This window comes from Ictalurus furcatus, chromosome 9, assembly GCF_023375685.1.
Source record: "Ictalurus furcatus strain D&B chromosome 9, Billie_1.0, whole genome shotgun sequence".
Lineage (NCBI taxonomy): Eukaryota > Metazoa > Chordata > Actinopteri > Siluriformes > Ictaluridae > Ictalurus > Ictalurus furcatus.
This window is the reverse complement of record NC_071263.1, coordinates 7,094,842-7,109,316: the sequence shown is the minus strand read 5'-3', so window position 1 is coordinate 7,109,316 and position 14,475 is coordinate 7,094,842. Positions and strand designations below refer to the sequence as shown.

The 14,475-nt window shown below is 40.5% G+C and overlaps 1 protein-coding gene across 1 annotated transcript in view; it reads right to left on the bottom strand.

Moving 5' to 3' along the window:
* mdga2a (MAM domain containing glycosylphosphatidylinositol anchor 2a) overlaps positions 1 to 14,475 on the bottom strand; it is a 192,628-nt gene that overhangs the window by 85,754 nt on the left and 92,399 nt on the right. The window contains exon 7 of the mRNA XM_053633356.1: positions 7,160 to 7,489. Within this exon, the coding sequence (XP_053489331.1) occupies positions 7,160 to 7,489 (330 nt within the window). The remainder of the gene's footprint in view (positions 1 to 7,159; positions 7,490 to 14,475) is intronic.

Genomic DNA, 14,475 nt, shown 5'->3' with positions numbered 1-14,475 from the left:
TGGTTCAAGTGGCCAAAAAATCTCCAAGGATCACAACTGGAGAATTGGTTGTGTCTTGGGGTCAGTAAGTCTCAAAACAACAATCAGAAGTCACCTACATCACCACAAGTTGTTTGGAATGGTTTCAATAATAAAAAAAAGCCTCTACTCTCATCCAAAAACAAACTCAAGCGTCTTCAGTTTGTCAGACACTACTGGAACTTCAAATGGGATTGGTTCTATGGTCAGATGAAACCAAAATAGAGCTTTTTGGCAACAAACACCAGAGGTGGTTTTGAGAGGTAGCCACATGGAAAAGTACCTCATGCCCATGGTTAAATATAGTGGTGGATCTTTAATGTTTTTGAGCTGTTTTCTGCCAGAGGACCTGGACATTTTGTTAGGATACATGGCATAATGGACTCTATCAAATATCAACAGATATTAAATGAAAACCTGACTGCCTCTGCCAGAAAGCTTAAAATGTGCCAGGGTTGAATCTTCCAGTCCCCTGACTTGAAACCCATGGAAAACATGTGGGATGAACTGAAGAGGAGAGTCCACCAGCATTGACCTCAAAATTTGAAGGATCTGGAAAGATTCTGTATGGAGGAATGGTCTCAGATCCCTTGCCATGTATTTGTCAACCTCTTCAGGCATTATAGGAGAAGACTCAGAGCTGTTACCTTGGCAAAGGGAGGTGGCACAAAGTATTGACTAAAAGGGTGACAATAATTGTTGCACACCTATTTTTAAGATTTTTTTGGATAAACCTGTGTTTTGTTTGCTATTGTTTGAGAGCAGAGTATTTTTGTGAATTTTTTTAACAAAAGATAAAAAAGTTAAACAATAAAGACAATTTTCACAGCCTTCTTTATATTTACCAAGGGTATCAATATCAGTGGCCGGCACTATATATATTGGCCATAGTCCATCTCGGTCAAACTAGTGCAACACTTCCTGGGGTTTCAGACAGTTTAGTCTGAATTTTAGCACTGTATCAGCCCCACTCACAACCTTAACTAAGAAATCCACAGTCACTCAAAAACCGAGGAAACTTTTTAATAGCACAAAACGCACCTGCGCTCAACCACAATCCTATGACTACCCAACCCCAACATCCCATTTGTTGTGGAAGTAGATGGAGGTATGGGGGCAGTCTTGTCCCAATGTTCTAATAATGACCACCCCATGCATACTTCATATCACCTCACTCCCATTGAACAGAATTATGATGTGTATAATAGGGAGCTTCTAGAAGTCAGGTTGACCTTGGAGGAATGGAGGCATTGGCTGAAGGGGGCCAAAAACCAGTTCCTGGTCTAGACAGACCATTACAACTTAGTGTATAACCAAGACATCAAGCATATTATTCTGTGCCAGGCCAGATGGGCCTTGTTCTTTGGCAGTTTCGATTTTATTTGGTCATATTGATCTGGTTTGAAGAAGTCTAAAGCCCATAGTCCCTGGACCACGGATCCTTGCCTCCTTGAGATGGGGACTAGAAACCCTGTAGGGGTCCTCTGGGAACCCCCTATTTTCTTTCAGCAGTAAGGGCACAGGGGTATGCATCACTCTTCACCAGACATTCAGGGGTTACCTGGACTTTAGGATTTCTGCAGAGATGCTTTAGGTTGTTGACTATGAACAAGTTCGTGCAGGCATATATGGCAGCCTGCCAGGTTTGTCTATGCAATAAAGAACCTAGGGCATGGTGGCAGGTTTGCCCCATCCTCTGCCTAAATGCTCCCATCCTCTTTCTCACATCTTCCTCAACTTTTCACATGGTTGCCTATATCTTGAGGCAACACTGTGATATTAGTTGTAGGGCACTGCTTCTCAAACATATGCAAAATTATTGTTCTGCAGAAACTTCCTTCAGCCAAGGAGACTGATGAACTTCTGCTTGAGCATATGATGAGGTATCATGACATTCCTAGCAACCTGGTGTCTGACTGGTGTCTGATCCATTTTGGAGTTCTGGTGACTTTTCGGAACTTCCATCAGTCTGTCCTCAGTCTAATGGCTAGACTGAGAGAGTGAACCAAGACCTGGAACAGACCCTCCGCGCTTTACTTTTAACCACCAACAAAGCCAGAACTTGGCCTGCTAATCACAAAAGGATTAGGACCCAGGCAGGGTCTGACTTTCTATAAAAAAAACTTACCCCTGTGCTTACCCTTTAAGGTCATTAGGAGAATTAACCCAGTCTTCTATCGACTACAGCTCCTCAAATCCATGAGGATCAACCGCACATCCCATATCTTGTGTCTCAATCCAGTATATTGGCACCCTCCAAACCATCCATCTCCTACCCCATTGTTGACTGACAGGGCGCCAGCATACTGCCTCAAATGCCTCATTGATTCCCAAATGGTACAGGTTAAAACCCAGTACTTTGTTGGCTGAGAGGGTTATGGTACCAAGGAGTGTTCATGGGTCCCAGCTCAGCACATCCTGAATCCTGACCATATCAGAACCTTCCACGATGATCATAGGGCAGGTTTGGTGACATCAGGAGCCATCCCTGGGGAGAAATACTGCAATGTCCGGTCGCATAGCACCTTTACATGGCAGCAGAGGGTGGTGCAGACAGCCTTCTATTAATAGTGTAGTCCCATGAAAACAACATCATCCAACATGCAATCACATCCCAGCAACTTGTTGCACCTGGGTCTACCCTATCTAAGAATGTGGGTGAAACACTCAGATGCTGAGTCTTCTGATAAGATGAGGCTGGTAAATTGTATATTTTCTGGTTCTGTGGTTGCTGAGGTCTTTGAGGGGGGGAAAAGAGAAAAATTGAAAAGGAAAAGAATTTCTCTTAAGTTAAGGGAAAAAAATTCTGGGTCGATATTGGTTGGTTGACAGTGTAGCTCACGGTAGTGTAGTTTTCTTTCCCTCTCCTTTTTGAAGCATTCAGTGTTCCATCTGCCACCCCTCCCCATAGCTCACTTAATAGAGTGCTTGCATCTGCCCATGAGGATCTGTGTTCATTCTCTGTGGTAGAGAACTCTTTCACTTTATTCTGTCTGCCCTCCTATCTCTTGGGTGTTCCAGCATTCCTGCCATGGCATCTGTTAGCCCCACTCAGTGAAAATGGGGTTCAATCCCCCAATAAGCACAACTCTCACTTCATTGGCCAAGCTGTGCTATTGGGTTCACTTTTTGGGTGTTCTGCACACAGGGGTTGTTAGGATGCACCTTCTGATTATAGGGTATCTTACAGCCCTCTTATATGATAAAACCCCTGACTAAAAAAAACAGACCTTGACCCTTAGTGCAGCTTTTGATACCACTGATCAGAATATTCTTCTAGATAGACTATAAAACGTTGGAGCTTTGTCATGGTTCAGTTCTTGTTTGTTGATTTAAATGGTGACTTCTCTTTGCATGCTAATGGTTGGTGCTCCACAAGGCTGTTTTAAGTCTACCACTCTTTTACATTTACATTTCTTCATTTAGCAGATGCTTTTATCCAAAGCAACTTACAAATGAGGAAATACAAGCAAAGTGATATATCAAGCATATCAAGCAGAGAACTATACAAGTAGTGCTACCATACAAGATTTTTAATTGCGTTCTAGAGAAGCAAAGTGCGCAGAGTAGAGGTGTAAGTGCCAGTGTAAGTGCAGAATGTTTTCTGTGGTGGTGGTGGTTATGGGGGGGGGTCGGTTCACGGAAGAGGTGGGTCTTTAGCTGTTTTTTTGAAGATAGTGACAGATTCTGCTGTCCGGATTGAGGTCGGAAGTTCATTCCACCAACGAGGGACAGTCAGTTTGAAGGTTCTGGAAAGGGACCTCATGCCTCACTGAGTAGGCACTACCAGGCGTCAGTCATTAACTGATCGCAGGTTGCGTGAGGGAACATAAACCGTGCTGTTCCAGAAAACATCTTGTACATCAGCATCAAGGACTTGAATGTGATGCGGGCAGCTACAGGAAACCAGTGGAAGGAGATGAAAAAGGGTGTGACATGGGTTCTTTTTGGCTGGTTGAAAACAAGGTGTGCTGCTGCATTCTGGAATCATCTGAAGTGTTTTAATGGATCTGGTTGGGAGGCCCAGGAGTAGTGCACTGCAATAGTACAGTTTTACGATAACAAGAGCCTGGACTAGCAGCTGTGTAGCAAGTTCAGTGAGATCTGAGGGTCTGGTTTTCTTAATGTTGTACAGAATGAACCTACAGGATCGTGCAGTTGTTGAAATGTGGTCTGTAAAGGTCAAGTTGTCATCAAAAGTCACCCCAAGGTTTCTTGCTGTCCTGGTTGGCTTGAGTGTGGTTGAGCTGTATGGTGAGGTTGTGGTTGATTGATGGGCAGGCAGGGATGACTAGAAGCTCTGTTTTTGCCAAGCTGAGCTTAAGGTGGCATTCCCTCATCTAGTTTGAGATGTCAGACAGGCAGGCAGAGATGGGTGCTGAGATGGATGGATCATCAGGCTAGGAGGACAAATAGAGTTGGGTGTCATAAGCATAGCAATGATATAAGAAGCCATGAGACTCAATCACAGGCCCCAGAGATGTAGTATAAATAGAAAAGTGGAGTGGACCCCGGGGAACCCCAGTTGTGAGCTGAGGTGAGCAGTATGGAAGAAGTTGAAGTTGGAGGCTAGGACAGAGGGTGCAGTATTCTCTGTGCAGATCCAGGTCTCAGTCAGAGCCAGCACAGTGAGGTTGGAGTGGGTGGCAAAGACAGGAATGAAATCGGCCTTGTTAACAGCAGATTGGCAGTTCCACAAGGTGTCTGCTGAGGGCACCTGCAGAGAGCACAGGTTGTCTAAATTGCGTACTTTTCTAGGAGTGTGCCGTGGTCTGCACCTGTAGTCAATAACAGGGATTAACTTATGACACATGTTAGTGTGTAAACAGATAAATAGCAGGGGGAAAAGGGGTAGAGAGAGGTGAAAGGAAGAGAGTGCTACTTAGCAGCATGAGTGGTGTCTTGTCCTTGCTTGGTGGACTCACGCAGGTAGACTCGCAGCTCTTTACAGGTACTTGGTCTTCACACAACGAGGGCTTCACGTGAGGGCTGACGTTTCTGCTGATGCTTCTGCTGACTCTTCCGCCTCATCGTTTCCTAGTTCTCATGTACTGTGGTGAGAGTGCTTCACAGCTGAGCACGCCTCTTTAATTAGCAAAACAAAGTCTAATAGTGTGAACAAGCAACTCCAGACCATAACTGAATAGGAATACCTGAATTTGCTCTAATCTAGCAACATGTAAACAGCTTGTAGCAACAAGGAAGCGCAGTTACAGCTTCTATCTGAAAGCCAATGCTAAAACTAGTTTCAACTAAAAATCAAGAAGAAACAATTACAGTACCAGCGACTGTTCGTCCTGAGTGACTAATCGATTCTGCTGTGGTTACAAGTTACAAGATAGGCACACTAATATAGTCCTCAACAAGTGCTGAGCACACATCTTTAATTAGCAAAACAAATTCTAATAGCGTGAATGAGCAACTCCTGACCGAAATTGAATATGAATACCTGAATTTGCTCTAATCTAGCAATGCGTAAACAGCTCGTAGCAACAAGGAAGCGCAGTAGATAGTACAGCTTCTAGATAGAAGCTGTAACTGTGCTTCCTTGTTGCTACGAGCTGTTTACGCATTGCTAGATTAGAGCAAATAGATTAGACAGCCAATGCTAAAACTAGTTTAAACTAAAAAGCAAGAAGAAACACTTACCAGCTACTGTTTGTCCTGAGTGACTAATCACTTTTGCTAATCTTTTCTCTAAATATGCTACCTCTGGGTACAATTATCATGAACATGGTTTTAGCTTCCACTGCTATGCTGATAATACACAGATGTATGTTTCAGCAAAGACAACAGAAGACACCAAGACACCAAGCTTAACAAAGTTGAGGAATGTGTTTAGGGCATTAGACCCTGGATGCTGAGTAACCACAGGCAGCTTTCTGATTACATAGTAAATCTGGATGGCCTTTCAGGTTCATCTTGTGCTGCAGTATACCAATCAGTCCTTGGTGTAATTGGGTGACTCCAGTCTCTCATTTGAATAATGTAGATGATGTTTTTTTTTTTCATCTCAGAAATATTGCTAAAATATGAAAAATAATGTCACTATAAGATGAGAAAAAATAGTTCATGCTTTTGATACCTGTAGGTTGGACTATTGTAAGGCCTTACTGTCTGGATATTCTAATAGGTGCATAAGCAAACTCCTTACACAAACCAGAGTCCTTACAAGAACCAGAAGATTTGACCACATCACTTCTATCTTATCCACACTGCATTGGCTCCCAGTAAAAATTCTGCATTGAATATAAAATATTACTAATGACCTATAAGGCACTGACTGTTCTCATACCTCAGCACCTGAACTTTTGGCCTTTTATGATCTGCCATGCCTGCTTTGATCAAATGGTCTCTCTCTCTCTCTTTCTCTCTCTCTCCCTCTCTCTCATTCTGTCAAGCTACACGTTACATCTGGTGCCTGTGATTCTGACTCCTTCTGCCCTCTGGACCTGCCTGGCCCATCCAGATAATGTACTTCTGTTTGAAGCCTCCTTTACCTGAGGATCACTCACTGCTGCGGAGGATTGCCCCACATGGATAGCCTAAAGTTTGTTGTGCGATTGTTGTAAACGGTACCACATGGATCCCTAAATATGGCTGTGCATGGTCTCACTTGGATAGCCTAATGATTGCATGAGTTTATGCCCAAGTCTCATTCATTATACAGTGGATAACTTTACTTGGATATAATAGACGTATAGCTAAAACTCTGATGCACCCCTGATGCTCATACTGAAGTTCCTTTCAACACACTTAGTGCTGTTCAATTGTGGAAGTTGTGGAAGTGTAATGACTCATAAGTGCACTATCCACTATCACCCAAAGGAGGATGGATTCGCATTTGATCTGGTTCATCCTCATGTCGGCCCAAGGAGATTTTCCTTGTCACCGTCACTTCTGGTTTGCTTATTAGGGCTCTAAATCTAAATCCATACACAGATTTCTGTTAAGATGCTTTGTGACAATATCCAATGTTAAAAGCTACATAAATAGCATTTCATTTCATTCAACATAATGCAATCATTTAACCAGATTCTACTGTCACTAAGAATGAACAAAAACTGGTTGACAAGTCCATGTTGCATTGTTTGATTGAACTGCTTTCCTGTCCATGACAAATACACATATCCTGACTCACCTGTGGTGGATGAGATGTTAACATCAATGCTAATCTCAGGTATGCCTCCATTTTTGAGTGACGCCACACAAGTGTAGGTGCCAAAATCTGTGAACTTGAGGTCAATGATGTCCAGGTTAGTGGTTCCTGGTGCAACGTCAGGGTCAGTATGGGTGATGACCATGCGCTCTGAGCTGCGCAGAGCTCGTCCATTCTTCAGCCAGTTGAATATTAGCTCCTCAGCTGGTGTGGCCTCCACCTGGCATGAGATCTTCACTTCTCGACCAATTTGGATGTTGTCATCATTGTGATACGGGTCAGGCGTAATCCAGAAACGGCCTTTCCTCAGAGCTGGGCAAGATGAGAGGGACAAGGGCAAGATAAGAGGGACAAAGAAAATTATATCATATGTATGTTCCAGTTAGTATATTTAGTCAACATTTCCCTACACAACTTGACATCCCACTTAAAAAACACAAAAACAAACCTCACCCTGGTTCATAAAAGCTGCCACTGAAAATTGCACTAAAATATACCATCTCTCCACAAATAAAGTGGGAAAATAAACCAAGACACCATCAGGACAGGAACTTTGAGAACACAATTGCAATATTTTATTTTACCATGCATATGCTGCAATTAAAGAAAACTTTTATGTTAACACAAAACTCACCAAATTCAGTGAAGACTATACAGAATAAAAAAGAATTAATTAGTTCACACATGTAATGTTACCGGTAACACAAATCAATGTGCTATAGAGTGCATATTTTCCTACACCACTGCAATCCTGCTTGACTTTAACAAGATTCACAATTAAAGCTAATTTATGGTTGTTTATATTTTTTGTGCTGGTGTATGAGCAATTTGCCACACTCTCCTCCTCAACAGAACTTAACACATCCTACTCTAACTCTCTTGAAAAACGTTCCATTTTCATTGAGGAACATTACACCTTTGGGGTTTAAACTAACAAAATAACAAACAAAAAATCCATACCTATTCACCAACAGACACTAAATCATGTCAAGAAAATAGTCTCTGTCTTTGCTCTTTTATACAATTTATCTCAAAGCAAGTGCTGTGTTTCTGATATTTTAGGTGACATAACTCTCATACTCGATTAAAAATCTGTTTCAAAAGATACAGATAGTCAGCTATTCTCATGTCACTTTGGACTGAAACATCAACATTCAATATTTTACATTTTAGATGAAAAGCATGGCAATTCAACTAAAAATTCCCTGATGAACAGGAAGGAGTATATGTGGCCATTATGACTTATTGCCAGTATGACTTACTTCATAATTATTGCCTGTTAAGCGCAGTTACAGCTTCTATCTGACAGCCAATGCTAAAACTAGTTTCAACTAAAAATCAAGAGGAAACACTTACCAGCTACTGTTCGTCCTGAGTGAGTAATCGCTTTTGCTAATCTTTTCTCTATATATGCTACCTCTGGGTACAATTATCATAAATATGATTTTAGCTTCCACTGCTATGCTGATGAGACAGAGATGGTATGTTTCAGCAAAGACAACAGAATAGACACCAGCTTAACAAAGTTGAGTAATGTGTAAATGGCATTAGACACTGGATGCTGAGTAACCACAGGCAGCTTTCTGATTACATTGTAAATCTGGAAGGTTTTCAGTTTCATTTTGTGCTGCAGTATAACAATCAGTCGTTGATGTGATTGGGTGACTCCAGTCTCTCATTTGAAGCTTATGTAGATAAAAAAAAAATTTTCATCTCAGAAATATTGCTGAATTATATATGAAAAATAATGTCACAATAAGATGAGAAAAACTAGTTCATGCTTTTGTTACCTGTAGGTTGGACTATTGTAAGGCCTTGCTGTCTGAATATTCTAATAGGTACATAAACAAACTCCTTACACATGTAAGAAGTTATACGCAAACCTTGCTTCAGCAAGTTGGCAAAGTTTAGCACATCTAAAAGAATAATGAGCTACATAATATTTCTCAACCCTTTTGTGCACAGACTCTACACTTTTTCACAATCCCTCCTCCAGTGTATACTTTATGTCACAAGAAGAAAACTGCACTTTGCTATTGTACCATTGTTTGGATGGTACATCAGTTTCATGAAAGGGGGGGGGGGATATGCAAACATCTTAGCACATCAGGATCTAAATCCACTAATAAAACTTCATCTTCATGAACTCAATTGTAATATTCCATTCACCGTCTGAGGTGGAAATTGATCTCAACACTGAAAGGCAGTTTTAATCAATCAATAGCTTCAAACAACTTCTTTTACATTGCCTCATCTCCATCTATTAATCTACATCAGTGGTTTTCAATACTGGTCGTGGGAAGCCACAGCAGTGCACATTTTGTATGTCTCTCATATCTGACACACTCAGCTCAGTTCATGAATCTTTCTCCTAACGAGCTGATGATCTGAATCAGGTGTGTTAAATAAAGGAGACATACAAAATGTGCAGAGTGGTGGGTCCCCAGAACCAGGATTGAAAACGTCTGGGTTAACCCTGTTCCTTTAGAAAGGAACGAGACGTTGCTTAGCTTAACACTGTGGGAAGCGCCCTCGCGCATGACTGGTATCTGAAGCTAGTGTAACATCGTTATAGGCCTGCCATGATCAGGTGACGTGGCAAAGTGCATCGCATATTATATAAATGACACCTGTGAACCGCGCCATCAGCCTCTATTATCTGAAGCGAAGACGCAATTCACAGGCATGTCAAAATATGACAAAGCTATGCAACGTCTAGAATAGACGTAAACGCAAATATAATCCGGCCTAGGATACAGGAAGGCCTTGGCTAATTCAGCGGTAAAGTCAAGGCAGGAAAGGGGCAACAGAGAGAGCTTGTAGATCTCCTACTTGCTTGAGAGATGTTAGGGCCAGAAGAAGATCTACCTTTAGAGTCAGAAGCTTCTTAGAGGCTGAATCTAAGCACGCAATGGGGCACCTGACAGACCTTCCAGGACCATAGAAAGGTCCCAGGAAGGTATGCGTGGTCTACAGCTGGGCCTCAGCCACCTAACACCATGCATAAACCTTGAAGTTAGAGGATGTTGCCTCACAGAGGCTCCATCAATTGGGGCATGGCTGGCCAAAATGGTGGCCACGTAGACCCTGTTTGAAGGAGAAACTAACCCTGCTGAGGAACGTCTTTATAAGAACTCTAGGACTGTAGCTACTGCGCAGTTCAATGGGTATAGCGGAAGTTCCTCACACCACTAGACAAAAAGTTGCCACTTGAGCGCATACAATTTCCTCGTGGATGGTGCTCTAGCACTCCAACATGGTCTCTACACAGCAAAATCACCAGTGTTTATTTAACACCCACAGTGTTGAATTCACACCCTACAGTGCTTATATATAAACACTCTGGGTGTTAATTCAACAATAGGGATTTTACTGTGTACAATATCATTTGTGAGACCAGAATCTATGAGCTGGTGCCCATCAGGGGCCAGACCCACAGTTTCCATTGTTCTGGCCGAGGGTGATAAATCAGCCCTCTGGCTTGAGACGGTAGATCCCTGCCGATGGGACTCTCTCAAGGAGTGCTGTCTAGCAGGGATATTGTCTCTGAGAACCATATTCGAGCTGGCCAAAAAGGTGCTACTAGCAGCAGCTGTAGATGGTCTTGGCAAACTCTCGCTAGTCCTTGTGGGAGCAGAGCGATTGGGGGAAAAGCATACAGATGTGACCTCAGCCACATGTGCACCATGGCGTCCAGCCCTAATTGTGTGGGAGGAATGAGGGCAAACCACAGCAGGCAGCGTGTTGTCTCTTTGGAGGCGAACACATTCGGCCTTGGCCGAACCTCCACCATATGGACTCCACCACTTGTAGATGGAGCCACCAGACCCTGGGCCTCAGACCCTGCCTCAACAGGATGTCTGCCCCCACATTCCAATTGCCCAGAATGTACATTGCACTCACTGACAAAAACTTTTCCTCTGCCCAGAGTAGAATTAGTTGCGCCTGCCTGAACAGGGGGCGCGAACATAATCCTCCCTGGTAGTTGATATATGTGACCACCGCTGTGTTGTCTGTCACAACTAACACATGGTGACCTCTCAATTGAGGAAGAAATTGAATCACCAGTTCCCTGGATCGTGCTAGAATTAACCAATCGTCCAGGTAGTTTAGTACATGGATGCACTCAATATCTGCATCGACTTTTTCGCCACACTTGGAATCAGAGCACACGTGTTCTTTACATTTAAAAGTTTCTCAGGTATCACACAATTACATTTACTGCTGTAGAAACCCATTTCAGACATAGCATATTCGCCTTCATTCAATTGAAGCTTTGCTTTATGCCTGTCAAAACAGTATTGTGATATACATAATCTACGACACTCTGGACATCTAGTTGCATTCATAGGGTGTTTGTGACAATCAGGATCGTGACAGACATTGCAAATATAATTGCACGTTATATATATATTTTTTCAATTTGAAAAAAGTTGGATAACACACAAGGCAAAACACATGTATCTCTTGTGAAAAATGTATAGATGCTTCTATTTTTTTCTGAATGGTTTCTGAAGTGAATATATTACCTATTTTCCTTATAGATGCACCACCTAGAGGCAGTTGAATGATTTGGATGACTATTTGAAGGGTATTATCTGTAAAAATGTCATGTTTACTCTGAATTGCATATATATGCAATTATGGGAATGCACCAGATTTAGATTTAAAGTGTATGTGTACAACTGATATTAATCATTAGCCTATGACCTAATTATTTATCAGTGTTAATAATTAGGTCATAACCTAATTATTTATCAGCGTTATGTCTACACACCAGATTCAGTTTTAAAGTACTGTATATGTACTTTATATATATATATATATATATATATATATATATATATATATATATATATATATATATATATATGTGTGTGTGTGTGTGTGTGTGTGTGTGTGTGTGTGTGTGTGTGTTGTATGTTATATATATGTATATGTATATTGTATGTTAAAGTACTGTATATGTACTTTATATATATGTATATGTATGTTGAAACTGCACTATAGACAATAATCATTTAGCTATGAACTTAGATATTATGTGTAGTCACCAGTTACTATAGACATTAATCATTATCCTACATATAATATTATATAGTAGTATATATAATAATAATAATAATAATAATTATTATTATTATTATTATTATTATTATTATTATATAATAACAACAGACAATTAGCCAATTTCACACAGTTTTTGCTTTTTCTTCGCTTCCACTTTCAGAGTGATGTTTAATGTTTGTACAGCCAATGGTAATCATGAACATTGAGGGAGGAACAGGTACAACTAAAGTAGGGCTTTTGTAAGCCCTACTTGTGCGAGAAATCTAGCCACCAAAGTGGCCCACCAGACAATTTTACACGCCACTTCCCGACAATTCACCCGCATTTGACGGGTGCTAATTTCATGCCCTGGTGTACACACTTATGCAAACACATTGTTGTAACTTGTTTGTTTTTCCTATTTTTCCCTAAAATGTTTGGTTGTTTTTCACTGAATTTTTGTTATAATTTTACACTGGGGGTGGAAAAAATTCTGACATGATTTATTTTTGTTTAATTTTTTTTAGGCTACATCACAAAAACCTGCCATGTTAACAGGGATGTGTAGACTTTTAATATCCATGTATATAACAAGAACAACCCTAATAGTGTGTAGGATATTAACACATCCTTTCTGAGAGTGTGTCCACCAAACAAGTTTATTTAAAGGAATTCACTCAATCCAAATCAATTAACAAAGTAATTAAACTTGTGGTACCACCAGAAAAGGTAAGTAAAAGCCTCAGTTAAACAAAAATAAATCTGAAATTTATTTAAGCATGAAATAGTATCTTTTGGCTTTAAAAAACACACCCCATAGCAAGATATGGCCATGGTCTGCCAGTTGATGAATCCTGCTTGTGTTTAGATGAATAACTGAAGTGCACTTATTTGATCTACTAATTGATCATCTAAATGTCTTTTTACACACTTAACACACTTAAGTTGACAAGTGTTATATATAGCCTGGACATCTCATTTCAGACCCTCCAGACCCAGACCCTCAAATTCTAACCACTTCTTCAATTCCACTTTTGGTTTCCTTTCACCACACTGTAAAAGTCACAAGGACTATTGAGTCTATTCAGTCAGAGTTTGCCTTTGGCTTTGCCTCCTGTTGAGATTTCATATTTTTGGTATTTTGACCTAGCCCTGTTTTTTGACTACAGGGGTTTGGATTATCATGTTTTGGTGCCGACCTTAATTGTTTTGTCCTGCTTTTGTGATAAACTTCCTGCAAATGGACACTTAGTCTGCCGCACTAGCCCTGAGTTTTTTGTGATTGTTGCGGCCCAAAATGCTTGATTTTTCTGCTGCCTTTTTCTAAATTTGTGACACAACTTGAATTGGAAAAATTGCAAATGCATGAAGTTTATCTGCTTGGTCTGAATTAATTTTTTTTAAAAATGCGAACTCGTGCAAATATTGCAAAATTTCCTTGATTTTGCGTTAATTTCTGCAATCGCAAAATTGCACAATCCTGGAGGGACTGAGTATACATTTGTTTAAGCATGTTTCAGTATGTAAAAAAAAGTATATTTACTGATGTGTACTTCCTAAATTTTTATAAAGAATACTTTGAAATTCATTGCATTGAATTTTTAAATAATACACATATTAATAATACACTACATGCCAATTAAATTTACTTTCTTCAGTATATTAATAGTTTATATACATTTATTCAAATGTACTTCCAAATGTACTGTACTGTATTGCACTCAATTGTACTGTATTTATTACAGTACATTTCCAATCCAGTATTACTGTAATATATCTGAGAGTGACAAAAATATGCAAACCAATTAGAAGTTAATTTGAAGATGAAATTAGAGTCAGGTGTTTTCAATCAATGGGATAACAGTGAGGTGCGAGTGAGCACCCTGTTTTATTTAAACAGGGGTCTGTCAAAGTCTGATCTTCACAGCACATGTTTGTGGATGTGCACAAACAAAGGAGATTTCTGAGGACCTCAGAAAAAAATTGTTGATGCTCATCAGGGTGGAAACAGTTACAAAACTTGATTTACAAAAAAGATTTACAGTACCAATCCACAGTCAGACAGACTGTGGACAAAAGGAGAAAATTCAAGACCATTATTACCCTTATCAGGAGTAGTCGTCCAACAAAGATCACTCTACGAGCAAGACGTGAAATACTCTGCGAGGACACAATGGAACCCAGGGTAACTTCTAAACAACTAAAGGTCTCTCTCACATTGACTAATGTTAATGTTCATGAGCAGACTA